Raw genomic sequence first — 27,277 nt, forward strand, 5'->3', positions numbered from 1 at the left:
TTCTTATTTAATTAATTTTTATAATATAATATGTTAATAAATTGATTAAAACTCTTTATATTACTTAACAGTTAACACCAATAATTTTCATTAACATTCTTTCCTATTTAATTCACCTCTTGAGTTTCTCGGCAATCAATTATCTAATTAAATAATACCACAAAATAAATTAAAAATAAAATTAAAATATTGGATTTTATGGTTGTATAATGGCTATAAAACCTATAAAACCTATAATAGTTTCTATCTATAAAATCTTATTAAAAGGCTAACAAAAAAATGTGACATTGCAAGTTTAATTGTGATGTGACAACTTTTAATGTGACATGGTAAAAAAAAGTGATATGGATTACCAATTTAAGAAAATTAAAAAATATAAGGTAAAAAAAGTTAAAAAAAATATAAGGGATAAACACACACACACACACAAAAAAAAAAAAAAAAATTGTAAACCATTGATCTCCTCTCATAATTTTATTTATTTATTTACCTTATTTATTTAATAACCATTATTTCCTTTATTTAATGAAATGACCTTTTAACTTTCCCTTCATCATTACTATATATACTCCGTATTTATGTACCATATTTTTTTATTTTTCTTTCATTCATAAAATTTTGAGAGAATTTGTAATAGAATTTTTCATATATATAACTATTATATTCACCCTAATTTTCAATTTTATTCAAAAAATAGCACCTAAAGTATACATAGAAAAGTAAACTAATTGTTTCATTTTTTATTTTTCTTATGTTTTGTATTAATTTGTTATTATTTTTTTGTGTTTGTATTAATATTGCAGGAGAATGAATTTCCAACTTTATTCAAAAAATTGGTAGGTAAGGTATAGCTAAAGAACTAAATTAATTATTTCGCTTTTTATTTTTATTATGTTTTGAATTAATTAGAATCTTATTAGTTACTTTTTTGTGTTTATATTAATATTGCAGGAGAATGAATTTCCAACTTTATTCAAAAAATTGGTAGGTAAGGTCCCCCAGTCGTGTTTATTTATTTACTTTTTTTTTTTTTAATTATTTGTGAGTGGTTTTTAAATTAAAATTAAACAAATGATTGAGAGGGGGACTACTCCATATAAGTTATTCACAAATTAAACACTTAAACACAATCAATTATTAACGATCCCGTGATTTTCACGGGCTCCAAAACTAGTTATTAGAATTAAATATGTGGGTTTAGTACTATTAGATATACAAAAATCTCAATTGTACATCACTCTCATTAATGAATGCAGGGAAATGTCGGCTCCATGTTTAGCCGACCCGGGTAGAAAATGGGATGTATTTGGCCCGTCGCAAGCTTGCGACGGGTATCTGCGTCACAAGCAAGAATTTGTGCATTGCAAGATATGGTTTGAACTTTATCTTTTGTTGGTTATTGTAACGCCCCGTAATTTCGGACCGTTAATATATTTCGAAAATAATTTATTAATCAAATAAAATTTGATATTTAAGTATTTAAAGTAAAAATAATTCAAAGAAATATAATTTTATTATATTTTGAAGAAAAGTATTTATTTTGATAGTTTCGAAATGTTTAAAAATAATTTAAACCGTGTAAAACATTTTATTTCGAAATAAGGGCGTATCGAGGGGGAAATGACAATTCTTTTGAACGTAGGGTAAACGAATTTGGAAATGGGTAGTATGAATACTCAGTTTTATTGTAATCTCGTGTTTAAAAACTTTGGTCTTGACGGAATTTGCATTTGACTTACGGATTTAATTATTATTGAAACGAGTCAAACCCGACTCGTAAAAATCCCGACTAAAAATCCCGCTCTTCTCCTTTCCTCTTCCCTTTCCCGCGTGACCAGCCCCCTTCCCCTTCTATTTTTCTGGTTTTCTCATATTCTTCAATCCTCTAAAACAAAAAGACACCATTTTCACCATTTCAAGCTATTTTGGCCATAAATTCTTCGTTACTAGTCCGTTTTTCGCATAATTTACCTTTCCGGAATCCCCTCGCCACGATCTACAACTTAGTATGTTCTAATTTCAATTTTCATTAAGTTGTTTTAAGACCAATTTTCGGAAATTCGGTTTATATACTTAATTATTGTGTTTTAATTGTTTATTTAGGTGAAGAATTGGAAGACGAGTTCGGGGACTCGTATAGTATCGAAGATAGCGGATAGTTGCTAGTTAGGGTTTGGGTTTGAGGTGCTAATTGCTCTTTTTTCTAGCTTAAGGTAACATATTTCGAGTTACTCGACGAAAGATCGTTACATGTTTTTGATTTTTGTATGTTTGGTGATTTTTACTTGAGTAGTAGTTTTCACATGATAAATTTGTTGTATGCATGTTTAATTTGTGCCTTTTGTTAGTTTAAATTATTAAAGTTGAATTGGGGACGATTAATTAATTTTCAGACGGTCTCTTACTAAACAAAAATGGAAAAATAAGGTGGTGTAGGGGGACGGGCAGCAGGCCCGTGGCAGGCCCACGGCTGCCCGGGTTGGTCCGTGCTTGTTTTGCGGTTTTCGTACAATATTGGTCATTTTAGGTTGAGTAATGTTATAACTAATATAAGTAACAAAGGGGTAGTATTTTGAATTGATTCATACTAGTAATAAAAAGTATGTTAATGATAAAACTATGCTTATGTTAATAGTTATCACATGTTAGGATAGTTTACAAAATGAATTTTATAGCGATAATTGTAATGTTTTGTTGATTGTGCCGAAAACTGAGCCTTAGTCCCTTTGACTGATGCGATGTCAGTTAATTGAGTGATTGGTCAGCCGCAATTTGACCCGCACTGCCGCAGCAGGTGAGATTGCGGGTAAAAATTCGGTTGAATGAATTAGATAATCGGCCTTTTTCTTGTTTTAGGCCATTTATTATCTCTATTTCACATGTGTAGTTAGTTGAATTTAAATAGCTTCTTATTTAGTTAGTTGAATTTAAATAGCTTCTTATTTTGTAGTAATGGCCCTAGTTTCCCCTAAAGCCTTAAATATTGTTATAATTGCTAGGATTGGAAATTAGTATTGAATACTTATTGAGGAACTGTTGGTTTATCTGCTGTAAATAGACATTTATATAGCCTTTCACATGATAGAATGTTAGAATTTAGGTTGGTAAGTAGGACTTTTTGCCCTCTTAAGGTTAAGTGGGTGTCTTACTTGACTTGTGTGGTGAGTCTTGTGTGGTGTGGGCTAAAGTATTCAAGCTGGGACTAGCTGTGACTAGGTCCTAGGTGAGTATTTCGGCCTTCATCATAGATAGGTCTTTATAATCTCTGACGAGTATATGTTCACTGCTTGATAGCCTTTGTGTTCCTGACTAGTGGATTTATATCCAAGTTGGGGCATGACCTCAGGTACTTATTTTGATAGTATGGGGTCAGCTTAAGTACTAGCCAACCCTTCGGTGGTGTCCTTAGGGTACTCACTTCACTTTGTTTTTAAAAAAAAGTTGTGGGTCTTGGGTGCGATGGTGTGTATCCGCATGTCTAGGTCTGCGCAGATTTTAGGCTAGGGTTGTGTTGTCTCTTGGCCATGTTTTCTTAATAGTAACCGCTGAGCCAAGATACCGGTTCGATTACCTTCCCTACCTCGTGGTATAGACTCGAGTTACAAAGTGACTATTGACCGTGCTAAGAACTTATGTCTGTCTTTGATATATTGCCCTTTCTTGTATGGTGATTTTATGAACTGTAATAGGTGAGATGTAAGTCGGTTACAGTTGATAAAGTTTGGATTACTATTTGTTATATGATTCACATGATAGTTTAGTTTGGTCAGTTTAGGGGTCATTTGTTAGAATACATGATAAGTAAATGGTTTATCAAATTGTTTACATGTTACATTTCATGTTACATTAATTTTGACGATTCGTGGCTGGGAGGACTCGAAGTTACTCCCCACTGAATTGTGGCTTTCGTGTTTGTATAAAATGCGATTGACAGGTTGTTGATGCTTTGTTGGGGGTCACAGACGAGCTAGTGAGCAAGGAACCTTGGACCTAGTTTGGTTTTCTTTTGTAGAACCCTTTTATCTTTTGGTTTGTATATTATTTGAAGGGACATATGTCTCCCTTTTCAATTTTGGGTTTGTATCATTTTACTTTCTTATTTAGCTTTGGCATGTAAAGTAGTTCATCAGCTTTCGCAGGGTCTTGGCACCCGCTTCTGGGAATGTTGGACTTCTTGAGTTGGATTGGTTGTGAATGGTTTAGTTAGAAAATTTTTTGAAATTGCAGGTTTTATCTAGTTGAACCATTTACAAACATATCCTACCAGTTTTTCCGTAGAATTTACGTCTTTAAGTAATTAGATAACACTATTTTTTTTAAGGGTGTCACAGTTATTGTGAATATGAGTGAATAAGTGTTGATATTTGTAGACGAGGAAAACCAAGAGGCATAATTTATTTAAATTTATTGCAAATATTATTATACGGAGTAAGTATGGATTTGCAAAAAAAGTAAAACACAAACTGTTTAGATGTGTAGTCCGATCTCTAGGATTAATCGATGTAGATGTAGATGTAGATTGAGCTAATCCCTTTTTGGAGTTCAAATCTGAGCCAGTAAGCAAGACAAAGGGAGACATACAACGTGGGGTCAAAATCTTGATAGCTAGACCTGGATGGATTGAGCATAGCCACCCAAGAATGCTCCACAAGATTTTGCTCTTGGGGAGGTTTGAATCTGGGTCTCCTGGGAATTTCACCCAAGTTTTAACCACGTATACCAGCTAAGCCACCCAAGTTTCTTGATTTTGCTTGAAGTCGGTTTGCCTTCTTTACGGTTAACCCTATTCGTCTTCCTCTGATAAACCCAATATTTATTACTGCTACCATTCATTCTTCTTCAAATCAATTTCAACTCAAAATTCTATTGCATCTACCTCCAAAATCTGTAAGTCAAATCACTTCTCAGATTCTTAACTCGGCGCCTCATCTTTTTAACTGAAAATTGTGTTCAATGAATTGAACAAACACTTTCTGGAATACCGTACCAACAGCAACGGGGATGACGGGGTTCACTAATCTTTAATAATGATAATGATTTGGATGATGGAATCCGAATCATTTGTTTGCCTTTTTTACTTTCTGTAAGGGATATTTTAATCAAATGCATACTAATGATTGGGACGGAGCTACGGAGAGAGTATTATTTGTAAATTTCAGGAATCCATCTAAGGTAATACGGACTAATTGATTGATTGATCTCTCATGTGCTTTGCATATATTTGTTTGACATGTTTGTTCAAGGTCTGCCAATTGCATATGGAGTATTTTGAACATACAACTATTGTTGTTTCTTATTTTTGAATCTTCATGTGTAAATTTTACTATTATATTTTTCTTTCTGAGATACATTACGAAAATCCTTGTAGTGGGAAAGACTACCACCTCGAAGTTGAGTCGGCTAACACCAATATGATCCAAGCGGAGGTAGGTGCATCCGTGCATCTACTAATTTAAATATAGTTCAATCTTTATTATTGTTACCAGTAGTTATCTTTTAGTATAGATTTTTTTTGGTGATGAGATTTTCTACTATGATTTATGCATATGGTGATTTCATTTTTAGATTGGGGTTGTTTGAATTGTTGGTATAATGGCTTTTAATTGAGATTTACTAATTCCTAACTTTTTTATGTGTGCAAATGTAATTTTGAAGTTTTTAAATTTGACGTAGATAACTACTTGTGTACATTTTTTAACAGTAGTTCTATGGTGTGATGATCCAAGCGGAGGTAGGTACCATAATCGTATATCTTGTAAATATTATTGATCTCGTAATTATTCCTTTCTTTATTGTCAAGATATGTTGAGATGTATATATATCGCATTGTAATAGCTTGAGTCATTCATCGAATAAGAATTCATCTTCACAATCTTTGTCTGTCGATTTCTTTATGGTATCTCGAGCTAGGTTATACAAATAAATAAATAAATAAATAAATAAAAACAAGCAGAGAAACACAATGACGAAAGGAGATGAAACCACAAAAATCAAAAACATACCATCAAATCATCCACTCTATATTCATCCATCTGATAACCCTAATTTATCTCTCACACAAATCATCTTTGATGGCGATAATTATGATTTGTGGGTTGCGGCAGTCAGAAACGGCTTAGACGCAAAGAAGAAATTAACTTTCGTCGAAGGAAAAATTAAAAGACCGTCTGATGCCGGAGGAGAAGAGAGTGTTGAGGGAGCAGCATGGAGACAGTGCAATGCAATGGTGAAGGTATGGTTACGGAATGTAATCGACCCAAAATTACACCTTAGCATTGCGTTTGAATCATCGACCGTTTCAGAAATTTAGGAAGAACTGAAGGATCGATACTCTGTTGGAAACGCACCAAGAGTGCATCAATTGAAAGGTGATTTGGCGGAATGTAAGCAAGGGCGTTTATCAGTGGTCAAGTACTACACAAAACTCAAGACAATTTGGGACGAACTTGCAAATTACAGTAAGGTCCAGTCTTGTACTTGTGGAGCGGCCATAGCAATAGCGAAGGAAAGGGAAGAAGAAAAGGTCCATCAATTTTTAATGGGCCTCGACAGAACCGCGTATGGACAGGTTCGCACGAATTTATTGATGGAGGATCCCATCACTACTCTACCTCGTGCATATGCTGTAATTTTGCGCGAGGAAAGACATTCGAAGATGGAGAAAATTAAGGAGGAGACCAATGAAGCTGCCATGGTCGCAAGGTCTTACACAGGAAGAGGAAAGGGAACGTATTCAAGGCCAGATGGAGAAGAGGAGTCGGAACCAGTACCGTGTGGTCATTGTGGAAAATATTACCACACGGAAGAAAACTGTTACGACAAACACGGGTATGAAACCGTGAAGGCTAGAGAAAGAGCAAGCGGCAGAGGACGCGACCGTGGTGGCTATGGCCGAGGACGAGGCCGTGGGAGATCACAGCGACGCGAACATCAAGCGAATGCAATAGGGAGTTCATCGTCAGGAAATAAGGAGGGAGAAGCTGTGAAATTACCCTTCACAAATGACGAAATTGAAAAATTACGCATTCTCTTGAATTCGAGTCCTGAAGGTAGTGATAAATTATCGGGTATGCATACTAAAATTTATGGTGAATGGTTAATTGACAGTGGTGCATCGCACCACATGACAAGAAGACGGGAGTGTCTCACAAATATTTGGACCGAGGAACCGTCTCTTATTGGATTACCTGATGGCCGAAAAATTAGAACAAAGGAGCATGGTGAAGTCGTTTTAAACGACAATTTTATTTTAAAGGACGTGATATATGTGCCTACTTTAACTTGTGACTTAATTTCGGTTCAACAATTAATTAGTGAAAGCAATTGTGTGGTGACATTTTTTCCCGACTTTTGTATCATGCAGGATCGGGTTTCGAGGATGGAGATTGGACGGGGTGAGCAACGTGATGGGGTTTACTATTTTGGGTCAAGCAACATTCAGTCCGTGGGAAAGGTGTCGATGAACAAGACCGATGAACTATGGTACAAGAGACTCGGCCACCCGTCGAATAGTAAATCGTTATCTTTTTCTAAGTTAATTGGTTGCAATTTGAATTGGAATTCTAGCATTGTGTGTGACCCTTGTTGTCGTGCCAAACAAACAAGGAACTCTTTTCATCTTAATAATAAGCGTAGTAATGATTTATTCGGTTTGATTCACGTTGATATTTGGGGTAAATATCACATTGCTAGTTTGTCTCGTGCCCAATATTTTTTTACTATTGTCGATGACCACAGTCGGGGAGTATGGGTTTATCTTATGAAAGAAAAATGTGAGGCCAGTGAGTTAATGAAAGCCTTCTGTCAAATGGTTAAAATTCAATTCGGCACCTGTGTCAAAGTCATTCAAAGTGATAATGGAACCGAACTCTTGTCAGGAGTCATGCAATATTACTACAAGGATAACGGAATATTATTTCAAATTAGCAACGTAGATACACCCCAACAAAACGGGAGAGTAGAGAGAAAACACCATCACATTCTTGAGAAAGCTAGGGCCTTGCGTTTTGCGGGACATTTACCAATTCAATTTTGGGGAAAGTGTGTTTTAACAGCAGCTTATCTAATTAATCAAATACCCACTCCATTACTAGACAATCGAACTCCTTTTGAAATATTGTATAAAAAGAAGCCTATCGAACCTCAAAGTTCTCGGCTGCTTGTGCTATGCTCATAATAAAGATAAACCTCGTGACAAATTCGGGGAACGGGGAAAAATGTGTGTTTTTCTAGGCTATCCTCATGGAAAAAAGGGATGGAAGGTTTATGATTTAAATGCCAAACGTATTTTTGTCTCTAGAGATGTCCTATTCTTCGAACACATGTTTCCTTATTTCGAACCCAACGACACAAATCCACCCATTCGAAATTCAGAGGAACCCGTCACATACATTGATGATGATTTAGCAATAAGCACCGAGCCTGACATTGAGTCAGAATTAGAAACGGGAGAGCAAGAACCGTCTGGTACACACGAATTGAGTAGCCCAGAAATTCGTGACTCAAGTAATGCAGAAGAACAACAGCATACGGTGCATACTGAGGTTGAAGAAGGGCGAGTTGGTCGAGGAGCTAGAGACAAACGAGAACCTTATTGGCGGAAGGACTATGTATGCAAATCCACGAGAGTTGTAAAACCCATCACAGCAGCTCATCACGGCCATTCGAACTCCGCGAAACCAGGTACTCGTTATCCATTAGTCAATTATGTCGTTACAAATTGTTTTTCTAATACCCACAAATCTTTCTTGGCTAAAATTGATGGCATTCGAGAGCCTGTGTGTTTTCGTGAAGCAACTAGAGATGCAAAGTGGCGTGATGCAATGAATAAGGAGATTAATGCACTAGAGGAAAATGGTACTTGGAAGATCGTTCAATTACCAAAAGGCAAGAAACCCATTGGATGTAAATGGGTATACAAAGTAAAATACAAGGCTGACGGTTCAGTTGAGCGCTATAAAGCACGACTGGTGGCACAAGGCTTCACACAAGTTGAAGGTATTGATTACCATGAGACTTACGCACCGGTGGCAAAAATGACAAGTGTTCGTACATTGTTAGCCGTGGCAGTGGCGAAACAATGGAATATCGAACAATTGGATGTCAATAATGCGTTTTTGCACGGAGAATTGGATGAGGAAGTGTACATGAGAATCCCTCAAGGGTTTGAACGAAAGGGGGAGAATAAAGTCTACAAGCTATTGAAGTCTATATATGGTTTAAAACAAGCCTCGCAAAATTGGTTTGCAAAGCTTACAACCTCGTTAAAAGGGTATGGTTTCGTTCAATCCTTGGCCGATTACTCCTTGTTCACTTATAATAATGACAAAGTCTTTATTGGTGTCTTGGTCTATGTCGATGACATGATCATTGTTCGCAATAATGAAGAAGCGAGCAAAAAATTCAAGAGCAATCTTCATGAGAATTTCGGCATAAAAGACTTAGGAAAGCTTAAGTACTTCTTGGGAATTGAGATAGCACATGGTTCGAAGGGATTATTTCTTAATAAACGAAAGTATGCATTGGGAATAATTGAAGAAGAAGGAATGACCGGAGCAAAACCGGTAAGCACACCCATGCTACAGCATCATCATTTGGAATCGACAAAGGGAGATTTGTTGAAAGATGTCATGAAATATCGAAGATTGGTCGGAAGGTTAGTCTATTTAACCATCACGAGGCCTGAACTCGTTTATTCTGTTCATATGCTATCTCGTTTTGTTAGTGAGCCAAGAAAGGAACATTGGGATGCGGCTTTAAGAGTTGTACGATACATCAAAATGAACCCGAGCAAAGGGATTTTTTTGAAGAAAGAATCGGACTTGGAGCTGCGAGGGTACTGCGATTCAGATTATAGAAGGTGTTCGATTACGCGGCGGTCTTTGAGCGGATATTATGTATCATTAGGATCATCGCCAGTGTCTTGGAGAGCAAAAAGGCAAGCTACGGTGTCAAAATCGACAGTTGAGGCAGAGTACCGAGCAATGGGGAGTGCAACCAGAGAGCTAATCTGGTTGAAATCATTCTTAGCTTTGTTGGGAGTTTTTCATGTGAAGCCAATGACTTTATATTGCGATAATAAAGCGGCTATTCACATAGCTAAGAATCCGGTGTTTCACGATAGGACGAAACATATAGAAATAGATTGTCATTTCATTAGACAACATATTATCAATAATACTATCAAGACGATGCACGTTCGGAGCCAAGAACAAATCGCTGATTTGTTCACTAAGCCGTTAGGAGGGGAAGTGTTTGAGTATTTGCAGTGCAAGTTGGGTCTCGGTCTACCACGAGCTCCAACTTGAGGGGGAGTGTGAAAGTATATGGAAAATATCTCAAGATATTTTGCCATACCATAATCGTATATCTTGTAAATATTATTGATCTCGTAATTATTCCTTTCCGTATTGTCAAGATATGTTGAGATGTATATATATCGTATTGTAATAGCTTGAGTCATTCATTGAATAAGAATTCATCTTCACAATCTTTGTCTGTCGATTTCTTTAAAATGTGACCACTTTTGGGTACTAAGACAAATTTATACCCTTTGAACTACGACTGCAACATTGTGAAAGGGAAGCGACTAATGACACAACATTTTCTGCCATATGAATGCTTTTAGCATCTTTAAGTTAGATTTATTCAATGATTTGCTCTATTTTGCAGTTGGAAGCTCCGTAGCCAAATTGGACTATTTTATATAATGATTGTTTAAATTTCAGTTAGAATGATGTAAGTTTTTATTGAACATTTCGGATTATATTCTAGGAATATTAATTTATTAAACAACATTTGACTTATATAGTCTTTGTACTTTCGCTCTACCTCTACTTACAAGAGTAGTATCCTGCGTGGTATGAGTAGAGACTGATGAAAAAAAATATTCTTAACAACTATTTTGGTTTCGACCTTGATTGCAACGTATCCAACTAAACACTTATGTGTATGAGAATGAGATGACTGTTTGAATTTTTAACACACTCTTTGTCTTTGTTTTTCAGCTGGCACGTATGTTGTAATAACAAAGTATGGTTGCGCTATCACTTCCTACATGTACCTGGTCGTTGCTCGCTACATATATTTGGTTGCTATTTTGAGAGTTCTTGTGCGAGAGAATCCTTCCAGTAAAGTTAATTTTGTGTTTTTTTGATAACTACTACCTTTGTACTATACGGTTTTAAGAACTACTACCAAAATAATTTTCGTTTAAAAACTACTACCTGTAAGTTTGATTATTTTTAAAAACACTACTAAATCTCATCCAAACCCAATAAAACACAATTTTAACCATTTATTTTTGAATTTTCATCTTACATTGTCAACTTTATCCCTTTAGCACTACCAATACTACCGTTTGCCAATCATTTCGGGGTAAAATCACTTTAAATTAGCTTCATCTAATTCACCTATCTAACTTAATTAAGGTAAAAATGTTGCTTAAACTTCATCAAATTAACTAGTTTAAGGGATAAAATTAACAACTTAGGATGGAAATTCAAAAATAAATGGCTGAGATTGTGTTTTATTGAGTTTGGATGAGATTTGGTAGTGTTCTTTAAAAAATTCAAACTTATTGGTAGTAGTTTTTAAGCGAAAATTATTTTGATAGTAATTCTTAAAATAGGGTAATACAAAGGTATTAGTTATAAAAAAAAACCCAAACTTTTTTGATAGTTAATGCTCCTAGAATTTTTTAAGCCAAATCTATGTGTGTGATGTCGGTATATTATATGCTCTGAGTATGTTCATTGTTCGGTAGTCTCTTTCAATTGTTACAAGTACATCATCTTGAAACCTCAAGAAACATGATCTCGAAATACCATTTATGCTCGCAGCGCATTCTCAATTTTTTATAAAATCAAAATGTTATCAGAAATTTTACATCCTCTATATTGACTGTATGTGTCAAACAAATACTCCCAAAATGGCCTTAGATGTAATATATAAGCATTGTCACATTGATGTGTTATATGTACATAGAAACCGACCATGCCATTATCAGCATGGAGTTGGAACATCTATTGTCATCTTGTGAACGGAAAATCATAAAATACATCTACTACCATATTGTGAATAAACAATATTAGTCGAAGATGATAATTCAGATATTGATTCCATTAATCAAATTAAATGTGTAAAAATAAATATTGAAATTGATTAAGCATAAGAGATACGAAGGGGGTATATTCTCGATTAATTACTTTAGTCAATAGTTTTTTTTTCTTTTAAAAAAACTTTAGTCCATAGTTTACATTACTTCTAAGGAAATTTCGAATAAAAGTAATTTAAAGATTGAAGCAGAGAGAGTAACATTTTTCAACAAATATATATATATATATATATATATATATATATATATATATATATATATATATATATATATATATATATATATATATATATATATATATATATATATATATATATATAGATTGAATCATGTGAGGCACCCTTCTTAGGGTGAGGCGTAATTTGGACACCTTCTAAACCGTCGAGATCTAATAACTATAGACGCACCGAATCTTTGCCACGTGTCCCTATTTAATCACACACTCAAAGCAAATGCCAGCCAACAACTTCATTTACGACATTTTACTCTCTCTCTCTCTCCCTGTCTCTGTCTTTCACGCATTTACTCAACTCTCAACACTCAACAACTACCGTTTTTCGATTAACTTCGTTCATCATCGTCTGAATCACACGCAGTTCATCATCTGATATTTTGATCGCGATCGTCATCATCATCATCTCTGTTCGGTCGTCCTTTTTCGGATCTAGGTATGTGATATTCTCGTTCGTATCACTATTTTTCTTCATTTTCGATCAATTATTGTAGATCTACTATTTTCAGAAGCTTTTCAATCTACTATTTTTTTCGATAATGTATTACTAAATCATTTTCATTATAATGCAGGTTTTAATCATCCTCGAAGAATTATCCGATCAAGATTTAACGCAACAAAATCAATTTCGGAGCATTTTCGATCTACTATTTGTATGTCCTGTTCGCTCTCTTCAATACTTATTTCGTCAATTTTTGTTTATTAGGTTTTTCTCATTGTTCATTGCTTAATATGTTTCGTTTTTGTTAATATTGTGCTTTTTTGTTGTTGTTGTTGTGGTGCTCTGTTGATTTCGCAATGGCGACATAGTTCTGTGTTTGTGTATCATGATACTTGGAGGCGATATTGTGAATATTAGTCTGATGTGTTGTTAAACCTGAGTTAATTTTGTGAATTTTGGAGTCGTTTTTGTGAATCTGGTGGAATATTTTGTGAGTCTGGTGGAATATTTTGTGAATCATTCTCATTATAATGCAGGAAGTTAAACCTGTGTTTGTGTATCATGAAACTTGGAGGTGATATTGTGAATATTGGACTGATGTGTCGTTGTTAAACCCGAGTTAATTTTGTGAATCTGGGAGTCGTTTTTGTGAATCTGGTGGAATATTTTGTGAATCTGGTGGAATATTTTGCGAATCATTCTCATTATAATGCAGGAAGTCAAACCTGCCTCATGATTGTCATCTTTTTATGACGAGTTTATGTGAATGCTTGTCTGAAGCATAGACCTTATCTTGCGAAACCTATAGACCACTTTGTCCATAGTTGGTCATTTGTAAAACTTCATCTGAATGCTTTACCTTGTTTTGATATGGCTTTTAATCCTACTTATCTGGAATGTACTTATACGAAACATGACATTTTGTGTATGTGTATGAAATGTATTACTTATTATGTTTTAGTTATTTTCATTTATTTTTGTCTGAACTATTTTAGTTATTTATATGCCTAGGTCAATTGCTCCTGTCTGCGTATACGTTGCCAACTATGGACACTTGGTGTACGGGTCGGGTAGTCGATATCTTTGAAGAGGCAAGTTTGAGCTCATTACATGGATATGCTATTTTTTTGCCGGACTGACTTCTTGATTGTAGGGACTATTACTGGTCATATGAAATATAACTTAGTAGCTACATTCCCTATCACGCAAGGGTACACTTTTAAGTCTTACAAATGTGTTCTTAAGGTATTACTATGCTCAAACTCTGCCTCATCTGTACAATTCCTTGGGTTGTATTAAAACGGAATTTTAGGTTACCTTTCTTTCCATGTACTAGTAGAAAGAATATGTATCATAGATGAAGATGATAACGATGAAGATCGATCCCTACAAACAAGCCTTTCTCACGACCTATATTTTCTGCCATATTCCGACATTTGTGTTGCTCATTTAGCCCGGCCTTCTAGTTGTGACTGTTTCCTGGCTAAATGAGCAACACCAAATTGTGGGATATGGCAGAACATATATGCCATGAGAAAGACTTGTTTTGGAGGGATCGATTATCTTCATCGTCCTCATCTTCATCTTTGATATATTTGCTTTCTTGTACATCTAAAGAAAGCTTGCCTACAATGCCCTTATAATACAACACAAGGAATTGTATGTAGCAGTGCTGAATATGAGGACAAGTAATACCTTATGAACACATTGTAGGACTTAAAGTTGTACCCTTGCGTGATAGGGATGTAGCTACTAAATTATATTTCAAATGAACCTATTATGTTTAGTTGTTGGTCGGTGTACTTAGGTCTATCACCGTTAGTATTTAATCTTACTTTTTTATACTTGCTAAGGCACCCTTGTATAAATATGTAATCAGTAGTTTTCTATTTCGGATGTTGTATCAACATAATGTATGAATACTATGTTCTATTAATCAAGTTTATTTTCCTTTAATTTTGTCAATCCTCGAGCATCTATCTTTCATAATAACTTCGAATACAACTTTCATAATAATTTAGCTGGCATGCACTTGATGAGATTCTATTCTGTCCCTCGATGCTGTAATGTTGATTCATAATTACGTGAATCGTATACTTGATTTTGTGAATCTTGGAGTAGTTGTTGTGAAACCTAGATCTGCCATTGTGAAACTTATTCATTTAGTTACTAACCTACTATGCGTTCCTATTATTATTTTTAGTGAATTATGGAGTCTTGGTGCAAAGGGTGTGTCATTAATGCTTTTGAAGAAGACGAATCGTCATTTCGTGCAGCTTATGTCTGTCAAAAACAAAACGCAATCAGTTTGTCTTTTAAGGAAGCTGATTTGGCAGAAGTTAAATTATCTTCCCCTCGCTATCACTCACAACATTCTGTTTTCAATATTCAAGGAGTTATGCATAATATATTTTCTAAACTTGATGCCTTTGAAGACAAGGCAAATATGGCTATTGTGTGTCGGAATTGGTCTCAGTTATTTCTTATTCATCCCAATGCTCCCGGTGTAAATGCATATTGGCTTTCTCTTGAAATCAACCATGTGGAGGGTATTCTAATTATTCGTAGGGGTGCTAACCTAATATTCCAAACGTGCAAATGTTTTGATCGATAATATGTCGGCTAAATTCATCCTTCATTTTCACCAATATAACCATCCAAGTGCCATGAACCTTTTGAATGCTATTGATCGCGCTACAATTTATGAGAACTTATGTTCTTTACCTCCGGTGATGTCTCGAACGAGCCATGCAATTGCTATTCTTTGTCAACTTATTACGCAATTGTATAGATGCATGTTCTATTGATTTACCTTCTATTATGGACCTATAGCCTACATTTGTATCCCTTTTCCTAAAATACTATCTTTGTAATTTTCGGCATTGAACTTGCTATCTTGTTTGCCGTGTTCTATTGTCGATAGTTTATAAATATAATGTATGACTACTATGTTTTATTAATGAAGTTTGCTTTGTGTTATTTGTTATTTGTGAATCCTTGCGTTCCCTATTGTTTCATAATAACTTCAAATGACAATTTCAATAATAACTTCAATAATAACTTCAATAATAACTTCATGCCCCGTTGACATTTCCGGCCCCCTACTGTTAACCCCGTCCCCCAAAAAGGGTTCACCCGTCCCCTCCTAGGGTGTCTTTTTGTATTGGCGTTGGTTGAATGACTATGTACAAGGGAAAGGGTTTAGGGTTTGGATTAGGCGGATCCGCGGTAGCGGATCCGCCTAACCCAACCCCTAAACCCTTTCCCGTCCCGTTTTGTTTTAGGACACCCGACCCCTACTGTTAACCCCGTCCCCCAAAAAGGGTTCACCCGTCCCCTCCTAGGGTGTCTTTTTGTCTTGGCGTTGGTCGAATGACTATGTACAAGGGAAAGGGTTTAGGGTTGGATTAGGCGGATCCGCGGTAGCGGATCCGCCTAACCCAACCCTAAACCCTTTCCCGTCCCGTTTTAGGACACCCGGCCCCCTACTGTTAACCCCGTCCCCCAAAAAGGGTTCACCCGTCCCCTCCTAGGGTGTCTTTTGGTCTTGTCGTTGGTCGAATGACTATGTACAAGGGAAAGGGTTTAGGGTTGGATTAGGCGGTTCCGCGGTAGCGGATCCGCCTAATCCAACCCTAAACCCTTTCCCGTCCCGTTTTAGGACACCCGGCCCCTACCGTTAACCCCGTCCCCCAAAAAGGGTTCACCCGTCCCCTCCTAGGGTGTCTTTTGGTCTTGGCGTTGGTCGAATGACTATGTACAAGGGAAAGGGTTTAGGGTTGGATTAGGCGGATTCGCGGTAGCGGATCCGCCTAACCCAACCCTAAACCCTTTCCCGTCCCGTTTTAGGACACCCGACCCCCTACTGTTAACCCCGTCCTCCAAAAAGGGTTCACCCGTCCCCTCCTAGGGTGTCTTTTGGTCTTGTCGTTGGTCGAATGACTATGTACAAGGGAAAGGGTTTAGGGTTGGATTAGGCGGTTCCGCGGTAGCGGATCCGCCTAATCCAACCCTAAACCCTTTCCCGTCCCGTTTTAGGACACCCGGGCCCCTACTGTTAACCCCGTCCCCCAAAAAAGGGTTCACCCGTCCCCTCCTAGGGTGTCTTTTGGTCTTGGCGTTGGTCTAATGACTATGTACAAGGGAAAGGGTTTAGGGTTGGATTAGGCGGATCCGCGGTAGCGGATCCGCCTAATCCAACCCTAAACCCTTTCCCGTCCCGTTTTAGGACACCCGGCCCCTACTGTTAACGCTGTCCCCCAAAAAAGGGTTCACCCGTCCCCTCCTAGGGTGTCTTTTGGTCTTGGCGTTGGATCAAGAATAGTTTCAGACTATAAATCATATAGCTTATTTTTGAATCCTATAGCTTATTTTGTGAGACTGGGGTTTTATTTTGTGCATCTCGGGTCTTATCCCCGGATTCGAGACTATATAAATTTTATGCCTTATTTTGTGAATCATAGAGGTTAATTTGTGGCGGGAAGTTATTTTGTGAATCTCGGGTCTTATCCTCACATTCGGACTATATAAATCTTATGTCTTATTGAAAAGAATCCTTGAGGTTATTTCGTGAAACTGGATAGTTATTTTGTGAATCTCAGGTCCTATCCCCCCCAAAATAGACTATATAAATATTAGTTCTTATTTTTGTGTATCCTTTCAGCTTATTTTGTGACGCTAAAGATGATTATTGTGAAACAGGCTACAAGATGAAGCGACCATCACATGCGGTTGTTGAGCAAGCTGCGCTCCTCCACCAAAGAAAAAAACGAGAGGGTGCGTACGGAGGGACCGCCTACAGTGAGGACTCGAATGTCGCCAAAAGGGTTGTACAACTTTCTGAAAGATACGAAAAATCCACCGAGTGATCAACAGATTCAAGCTATAAAAGACATGGGCTTTGGCGGTCTGTTAATGATTGAAACAGACAAGGTTCCCGGGGACCTTGCTTATTGGCTAGTGTCAAATTACAACCCAGTAAAGGGATGGTTATTTGATAAAAAAACTCCCTGTATTAGAGGAGGACATCCATCTTTGCATGAGCATTCCAATGGGTTCAAGACCTGTTGAGGAAGCGTCACATGTGGATAAGTGTCCTGCTTATTTAGCTACGTTGGAAAATTTCCGAAAGCAATATCCACACAAATATATCGATGATCACCACGTCTTGAACAAATTATCCATGCAGAAAGATGGTGGAGATGACTTTAAACGAAATTTCATCGTTTACATATTCTCGTCTCTGTTGGGTGGTGTGCAAGGGAATCGCGCAAGTTTGAGGATTTTAAAAAGTTTAGGTGATACTTCATCGATTCCGAATTCAATTGGTGCAATTTCATCAAACAGAAGTTGGTGACCAAGTTGAGTCTTGGCAAAAGGAGGAGTGGAGAGATGTCAAACGCTTGAAAGGAGATAATTTTTTTGGTGGACGCATTATGGTGCTCGTGTACATTTACTTGGACCGTTTCATCTACAAATCAAGATTGGTCGTAAGAAAGTTTCCAACTTGTTGTAATTGGACGAAAGAAAAAAATGCAAAAAGAATTAAACAGGAGTTGAAGGCAAAAAAAGGTTTCGGTCAAGGTTCGTGGAGCCTCCCTTGTCATGAGCTACCACACACTCGCACCCGCACCTCAGCCACCGGTCACAAAGCTTGAGCATGTTCAGTCCAAATCAACCATCCAATACCACGAAGAAGGCAAACCAGATATAGGGTCTGATAATCAACATTCCGGTGACAAGGGCGATGGCCTTAGTGACAAGTAAGTGTGAGATTGTTCACAAACTTGCTTTGAAGCCGCAAAGGTAGCGGCTGCGGCCTTTCGCTAGCTACGAGATCTCTTGCTATTCAAGCTACGATCAAGCTACCTTCCTCAGCGGTCTACTATGGTGGCAAACGTTAATGGTATTGCGGACGGGTATATTTCATCCCAACAGGATGAGTTTGATGAGAATGTTGGGGATGAAGAAAATGCCGATGGGAATAAGGAGGAAAATATAGAGATGGGTAATAATGAGGATGCTAATAAGGATGAGGACGGTGAACTGAATTTGGACAACGTGGTCAATAATATCGTTGGAAACACGTTATTCATTTCAGCGAATGTTGTGGAGAATGATCACGTTGTTAATGACGATGTGGACAGGATGGGTGGATGGTCCGACGCTGATTTACGTGCGGCATTGGAAATTATGGATGACACTTTTGTACCGATTCGTGCACCAGATCCCAAAGTGACAAGCAAACCCATTCGGAAACGTCGTAAACCAAGATTGCCAACCCCATCAGATTGCCCACGGTGGAGGCTGCTAGCAGACGACGATCATTTTTTGTCTTCTGAAGAAGACAGATCTATTGATCCTCGTCCCAGCCAACACCAACACTAGTTGTCGAACTAGCGAAACCCCAATTGTTATTGATTTGCCTCGATACTCCAATGATTCCGTCGTCCGTCCACCATCTCCGAAAGCGTGTGTGGAAGAATCTGAGCAATTGCCTGAAAAACCATTGGTCACTCACCTGTACATTCGTCGTCGTCATGGAAACCGTTTTTCAGGTGATGAAACCACCGGTCCATGCCAGAAAGCAGAAGAAGAGGGACCAGGTGAGGAAAGCATACAAGGTGAGGAAAGAATAGATCAGTGTCAGAGGGAAGAGGATGAGGGAACCAGATTTCCTACATTATCGGTACCATCAGTTTCTGATCATGTTGATGTCACTAATGTTGATGTCAATAATGTTGATGTCAATACTCCTGCTATTGTGCGTCCTAGAAGAGAGATAATTCCAGCTGCTGCCGCCTATCGATCTCCGTATCTCCAAAGAAACATCAGTGTTATTCTTTGCTTTTAATAGGGAGGAGAAAATCTTTGTTGGATTTCGGGCTTTGCTCAACAGTGGAACAAAGGTATTTGACTATGACCTTGTTTTGTAAATCTCAGGTCTCATTTTGTGAATCAGACAATTTATAAATCGTAGGGCTTATATTGTGAATCCAATAGACTGTTTTGCGAATCTGACGGCTTGTTTTGCGAATCTGATTGTTTTGATTGTTGAGTGCAGTGATATTCTTTTTCAAAGTAACACTCGAGAGATTGACAAGGAGCATGTTGAGGACTATACACGAAGGTGATCGAGTATGTTCTGAAGTTGTAAATATTTGGTGTGAGATCCTAAACTTGAGTAATGAGAAGTTGAAATCACCGGATTCTCCTGTTCGTTTATTTGTTCCATACTCCAATGACGGTGTTAGTTTCCCCGGGTTGTCCGGAAAATATTGATGTTTCTTGAGTACAATTAGTAAGTTTTGGTTTGGTGTTATTATGTTTTGTGAAACCTATTTTCATCTTTATGTTCTTCTTTTCATTTCATCTTGTCTTGTTTTCAGATTTGCACTCCAATCATGTCTACATCATGCCCACCGTTCTTCTTTTGTTTCGACCTTCGATGGAATAAATTGACAGTCATACACCCTATGAATGGAGTAGATGTTAACTATTCTGATTATGTGCAACCTACGGTGCGTCTTTTCCTCCATTTCTGGTTATGCAAAGTTGTGAATTCACGATCAAAGTGTTTGACAAGCATGTAACACATCCACATAATTAAGTGCTAATTTAGGTTGTGTCGTGCGAAAAAGACAGGCTCATTAATTGGGTTTCACCAAGATTCGCAGCATGATGGTGACATGATGCCTGAGTTGTTTATCCCTCCTTCAATTTTGAAGTCCGGTGAAATGGATACCGGCGTCTATTTGTTTCACCTGTTGGAGCATTACAAAGGGAACAAAACTGATTGTCCTTTAATTATAACTTCAGAAGATACCTTTACTTAACCTTGTGAACACGAGAGTTAGATTTGTCGGACACGGAGTTAATTTCCTGAAACCTGGGGCCAGTTCTGTGAACTTTGGAATAATTATAAGGACTTTTTGTTTTGCATTTATAGGTAAGTCAACTGAAACGCTATGCATTGAAGTTATGCCTTCGAATTATGACCTCCGGTGACAACATGTTAAAAGCTACTGTCGAACGAAGTGCAGAAGAGTGGAATTGTGTGCCTATGTATGACCCATTCCCTTATTAATCATGTTTTGTGAATCTTAGATGTTATTATTGGTTTTATCTGTTGTTCTTAATTTCTGAATCGTGGGTCTTATTATGTGAATCAAAGATCTTGATTTGTGAATCACAGATCTTAAGCTGTCTTATTAATATTTGTCAGGGGCTACCGGCGTCTACCTTATTCTGAAGAGGACCTTGTGAAGTTTATTTGGCACCGCAAAGGAAAAGATGTCACACAGTAAGTATTTTTCCCCTTTACTTTTATTTTTTTGTGCTTTTCCCTTGCCCCTTTACTTTAATTTTTATTTTTATTTTGGATAATCCTAGTAATGTTTCTTAATGTGCCTTACTACAGCGAGGCTATGGTGTGTACTGAGTGGATGGAAGTCACACGAGCGGGTTTATCTACGCTTAGACGCGTCGGTGGGTTATGGATCAAGTAAGTAGACTACTATCGCGTTCATTTCATTGTATTATCGTAATCTTTTGCTTCATTCCTAATATTGTTTTTTTAGGTGATTGATATGTTTGGGATTAAGACGACACTTCATCGACCAGATCTTCTGTACTTGCCATCGACTGTCATCGTGGTTAGCTTTGAACTTGTTTTAATATTCAAGTATCTTGATTATCCCAAATTGATATGGTTTGTAAAATCACCTTTTGTGGTATGTAGAACTGTACAAAGAAGAAAAACCCTTGTATTTGGAATCAATACATCAGTGGGACATACAAACCGGTGAATGGTGCCACCATCCGAAAGGTCTGGTCCCTCCACAATTTTTTTTTTTTTTTTTTTTTTTTTTTTTTTTTTTTTTGTGGCGGACATGTAGGGCTGTAAATTGGAGACTAATCTTTATTATATCAGGTTTTTATACCGCTGATCAAAGACAAACATTGGTGGGCTTGTATATGCGATATGGAGAGTAAAACGAATTACATCCTCAACTCAAGCAACAGCGTACAGTCTTATGATGTACATAATACAACCATAGACACGGTATTAATTATTTGCCTAATCTAACCCTTGACAGTTTGTGAATCAGAGTATATAAAACATTTTTAGTGTACAATCAGTATTAACTCGAAACATTTTCAGGTGGCCAAATTATCTCCTATTTTGGCAAGAAGTTCCCCGTCATATTATCCCATGCGGTTTCTGCACTCTCACAGGGTTATAACTCTCAAAGTTCCTCAACAATCAAATAAGTAAGTTATTCCCTAATGTGTCCGCTTTACGGAAATTAAATATTGTTTACTAAACAGTTGAACACTATACTACATTCAGTTTTGATTGTGGAGCTCACGTGTTGAGGTATTTGAGTATGTTGGACTGTGAGATCGGTGATTGGCAGAATCCAGACAATTATCAGGTAAGAAACAAGTTGAACAGTATATGTACATGAAATCTGTATTTGAAACTGTGTTGTTCATTAATTTCATCTATAATTTCTTACAATTGCAGAGAATGCCAGATTTTCGAAAGTCTGTAATGATGCAACTACTTTCATGGGATGCAAATACTAGAACGGTACAGTCCCGGTTCTTTAATAACTTTTGCATATCAAATCCCCATTCATTCATAGTATCCGCGATATTTTAAATAGTAGCGAGCCATGCTTGTCCGTGTATATATTTTGAAATATTTTATGTGTTTTCTGATATAGGAGTATAAGTAGCAAGATGTGCTTGTCTATGGTGGTGATATGATGTGAAGCAGGGAGATCGTTCTTCAGTGTATCCAATCAAGTCGACAAAATGAGACCTGAGATTCACAAAAGAATGTTATTAGTGAATATGGTATAAGCAGGGAGATTTAACTAATGGTGGATACAATCAAGTATTATGTTAGTATAGTATTAGATGGTATATGCAGGATCTATCAAGTATTCTAGTGAATATGTTATTAGTCATTTAGTTGGGTGCTAATCTGCTTATTTAGTAGATCTCCTTTTGTAATAGCTGATTTTAATCAATGGAATTGATTAGTCGCTTGAATTTGTGAAATTTGACGTTGATGATTTATAAAGCGTCTGATTCGCAAAATTAGATCTGAGATTCACAAAAGAATGTCTGAGATTCAAAAAAAAAAAAAGACGATATTCACAAAAAGATGGATTCACAAAACAAGTCGACAAAATGAGACCTGAGATTTACAAAAGAATGTCTGAGATTAAAAAAAAAAGACGATATTCACAAAAGATGGATTCACAAAACAAGTCGATTCACAATATTAGACCTCGGATTTATATATTGTCATTCACACGGTAAGATTCATGAAATAATATTTAAATTGTGTCATTCACAAAATAAGACCGTTTAGCCAGTTGACCGTTCCTTTCTAATAAGATTACGAATCTTCCTAATAATCGCGAAAATTAGACCCAGGATTCACAAATTAATACCAACAAATAAGATTTCCAGGTCTTTTGTACATATTAAGATTTAAGATTCATAAAACAACCTCTTACATTCACAAAAGAACCTCTCAGATTCACAAAAATAAGATCCACAAATAAGATGTCCATATTTTTGGTAACCAATAATTGCCAAACTAAAAGACTGCTCCTTTCAAAATTGTCAGTGTCTTCTTCAATCATCATATCTATTTCTCAAGGCTTAAGAAGACTTTTTCCTTCATTCTTCATCCTCATCCCCTTCCTCTTCTACTTCTTCGTCCGCTAGCTCTCCCTACGTAAAAGACACAGCTGTAATTAGAAAGATGTTTACAAACATTAGATGTACAATAATAAAAGTGAGGATCATGCAAAATTGGGTGACACGACGTGAATCACATTCATATAAGCCAACTGTTGTCATTTATGTTACAAAGTGAGGAATTATATAAAGGTTACTACATACAATCAGTCTCATTTTCGTGATTCACAAGTAAAGATATGTGATTCACATAACAAGACCCAGAATTCACAAATTAAGACCTGGGATTCACAAAGCAACCTTTGGGATTCTCAAATTAAGATAAACAGATAAATAAAATACTTGATTAATATCAGATGTAGTTGCGTAGATGAATACAAACCCGATTCTTTGGAGGAAGGTCTGCAAAATCATATGGACAATTCCTTTTGTCGTGGTTGCCCTTGCGCTTACAGTTAGCACACAACCTTTTTGCTTTTTCCGCCTTCTTGATTGCCTTATTTTTCTTGCTCACCAACCGTTTACCACGGCCTTTGTTCCTAGACACATTAGGCGGTAAGATGTTGGTTTCTTCCGAACCTTGCGGCCCAGTAGAAGCTCAATCTGTTGTTGTTTTGTCAACGGTTGAGTGTTTCCCTCTAGTTTTGTCATGAATTCCTTGATTAACTTGGCAAACTCTCTCACATCCGACTCTTCTTTACTTTTGAGCATACCAACGATTAACTGAATCTCGAGACCACACCACAGACATTCCAATCTGTTTTGTCTTTGGTATTGTTGTATTTTCTCTATGATTCCCATTCCAATCATAAACGTCACTTTTGAGTGCATTCTTGCTCCACCTTTGCAAAATATATTTATCAGGTATGTCCTTAAACTTTCCCGAACAAACCCAAATGATGTGACTGCATAAAATACCTCTCCTTTCAAACAGTTTACATGTGCACCTTACATCATTCGTGCTTCTACTGCACTCAACTGCAAATTTTAGTCCTTTCTTTGCATCCTCAACTAACGACACTTCAAAGTTCGTCACGGGATGCAGCGGAGTGTATCCAACCAAACTGCAGGTATTTATTGAAAGCTTCACCTGGTTTTGGAACTCATAGAACATCGCATGGGTATAGCTTCTCACTGCTTGTGTCTCCCATTTTGACCCATACTGTGTTTCAGGGATTGAATTCGCATTCTCCTCTTCACGGAGCTTCAGCAGGTGCATTTGGTGGTCAGTGGCGCTTTCATAGTGCACCAAAAACTCGGTTAATGTCCCGTATTTGTTTTCAAACCGCTTAAAGAAACTATTAGCACTCTCTGACCTTTGTGTAGTTCGTAGTAAACCGCCCATTGGCACATTTCTGAAATAAGCGGGTATCCATGTGTGTCTATCAGCGAACTTCCCATTCAACCACGTATTGTCTTCCAAGGAGAAATCGTTCATGACTTTAAGCCACTTCTCTTCAAATTCCCCGGGCTCCAGGTCATCGTCCCATACAACACCGTTCAGACGGGTTAAAAAGTCGGTATCTCTACAAATTTTACTCCCAACCTTGTCGGTTATTTTCTTCATGATGTGCCACATGCAAAACCGATGTTTCGCTGTTTTGAACTTAGATGCAATGAACAAAATCAAATTATCGACCGTCACCATCATTTTATAATAACTAAATTCACGCAGTTTCACATAACAAAGTCATACGATGCACTATTATGTAAATCTCAAGTCTTATCCTCAAATTCGGACTATACATCATATAGCTTATTTTGTGAATCCTACAGCTTATTTTGTAGATCGGGGGGGTTATTTTGTGAATCTCATGTCTTAACCTCGGATTCAGACTATATAAATTTTGTGCCTTATTCGCGATATAAGTACGTGAAACATATTTTTACCCCAGTTTCACAAATTCATGATCTAGTTTCGCATAATAAGCACTACGATTCACATAAACAAAAAACCAAACAAATTATTACAACCATCATATTTTCCAGTGGCAACTAGAATCAACAAAACAAATGTAGGATTCACAATTTAATATGAAGTTTCACAAGTTAATAGGTACGATTTGCAAATTTCAGAAACATACCTGGAACTGCTTTAATTATTCCGGGTCTTCGTCGGTGATTATGTAGTTGGGCTCTTTCCCACCCATAGCTGCCTTTAAATCGGTCAAATACCCACATGAATGACTCATCGTTTTCATGTTCTATAAGCGCACATGCAAATGTGATTGACCTTTTATGATGGTCAATGCCCGTGAAAGGCGTGAACGTCATGTTGTACTTGTTTGTACCATAAGTTGGGTCGTATGAAACTCCATCCCCAAACAGAGCATACGCTCTTTGCATGTCACAATTCGTCCAGAAAATCCTTGGCAATGCATTCTTGGAATCTTTTTCATAAACAAAGTGGAGCCCTTTTGTTTCAGCTAGGGTGTCTAAGCGTGATTTGAACATTTCCCCATCATGACTGTTCATTAGACACTTCATTTCCCTCTGAAAATTTTTGAATTGCTTGACTGTTGCCCCGACATTTTGAAAACCACCCAATTGTTGAGTGCATAGTTGGTGTGTTAAGCTAGGACCAACATTTGCTTTTGAATTGCTGACAATCATTTGCATATGAAATTCATTGATATTTTCAGCAAGTTTCTCAAATTCCTTATTTTTCACAACATCAAGCGGGTGATTGTGACCCTCAATAAACACGTCAACCATGTACTTGTTCTCATGGAACTTGAACTTTATCATTCTTTGGACAGCCCCACCTTCTAATCTTTGTTATTCTTGTGGTTGACCCTTTGTTGGAACTCTCTGCCTCTCCTCCACCTTTTTTCACCCTACGTTTAGCAGTTGGTTTGTTCGGTTTGCTCTTTGTACTACCTATTTGTTATTTCGATGCAACGGATTCATCGCCTTTGTTCGCAACACCAGTTAGGGCAGGTCGTCTTTTCTTCTTATTACTGACCTTCCCGATTGCAAACCATGCACTTTGTTCGATAATATCATCACGAAACCTTTTGCTTGAAGATTTCCTTGATTTAAACCCACAAGCAACGGCGTACGTTTCATAAAAACAAAGATCGCTGAGTCTAAGTCAATAAATGTTTTCCCAATCATTTGGTGTAAACTTTTCATCAATCCTATTTATCCATTGTTGGCTGCCACTCGGTGTGTAAGTTATAAGAGTAGTAGGTGTGGAAATAGTTGGTATTGTAGGGCTTGTTAACATAGTAGAGGTAGAAGCTTCACCGCAATTAACATTGGAATCAACAAGCGAAAATTGTAGATTCACAAAATAAGCCAATAGTGCAAGATAGGAGATTAACAAATAAAGTTCCACAATATTAGCATATAAGGTTCATAATCTATGCCACAAACCAAGTTTCAGGATCTTATAGTCTATATTTCAATAGATAACCTACTAGATTCAAATAATTAGCTCTTATATTTACAAAATAAGCACTACGATTCACAAAATAGACAATGTTAAACAATCTCTGCCACAAACCAAGCTTCATAATCTTATAGTCTATATTCACAAAATAGCCTATCAAATTCACATAATTAGCTCTTATATTCACAAAATAAGCTATCTGATTCACAAAATAAGGAGAATAGCAAAACAATCTCAAAAAAATAACATCTCAAATTCATAAAAGATTGATGTTTCTTCGGTTCAATTAGTAAGTTTTGCCAAAAAGAGCAACATAGGAGATTCACAAATCAAGTTTCACAATATTAGCATCTAAGTTCCTCTGTCACAAAC

General features: G+C 37.0%; 1 protein-coding gene and 1 long non-coding RNA gene across 2 annotated transcripts; one reads left to right on the forward strand and one right to left on the reverse strand.

Annotated features, from left to right (window-relative positions):
* Positions 1-22,141: 22,141 nt before the first annotated feature.
* On the forward strand, positions 22,142-22,603 carry LOC141621236 (uncharacterized). The gene is made up of 3 exons (XR_012532160.1): positions 22,142-22,226; positions 22,319-22,384; positions 22,521-22,603. It is a non-coding gene; the product is annotated as an uncharacterized LOC141621236 (long non-coding RNA).
* Positions 22,604-23,490: 887 nt separating this feature from the next.
* LOC141616906 (protein FAR1-RELATED SEQUENCE 5-like) lies at positions 23,491-26,124 on the reverse strand. The gene is made up of 5 exons (XM_074434069.1): positions 25,596-26,124; positions 24,459-25,107; positions 24,225-24,353; positions 23,894-24,050; positions 23,491-23,544 (listed from the first exon to the last, which is right to left on the reverse strand). Exons 1-5 carry the CDS (start codon positions 26,122-26,124, stop codon positions 23,491-23,493), a joined length of 1,518 nt encoding a protein of 505 aa, XP_074290170.1.
* Positions 26,125-27,277: the final 1,153 nt, after the last annotated feature.

This window comes from Silene latifolia, chromosome X (genome assembly GCF_048544455.1).
Source record: "Silene latifolia isolate original U9 population chromosome X, ASM4854445v1, whole genome shotgun sequence".
NCBI lineage: Eukaryota > Viridiplantae > Streptophyta > Magnoliopsida > Caryophyllales > Caryophyllaceae > Silene > Silene latifolia.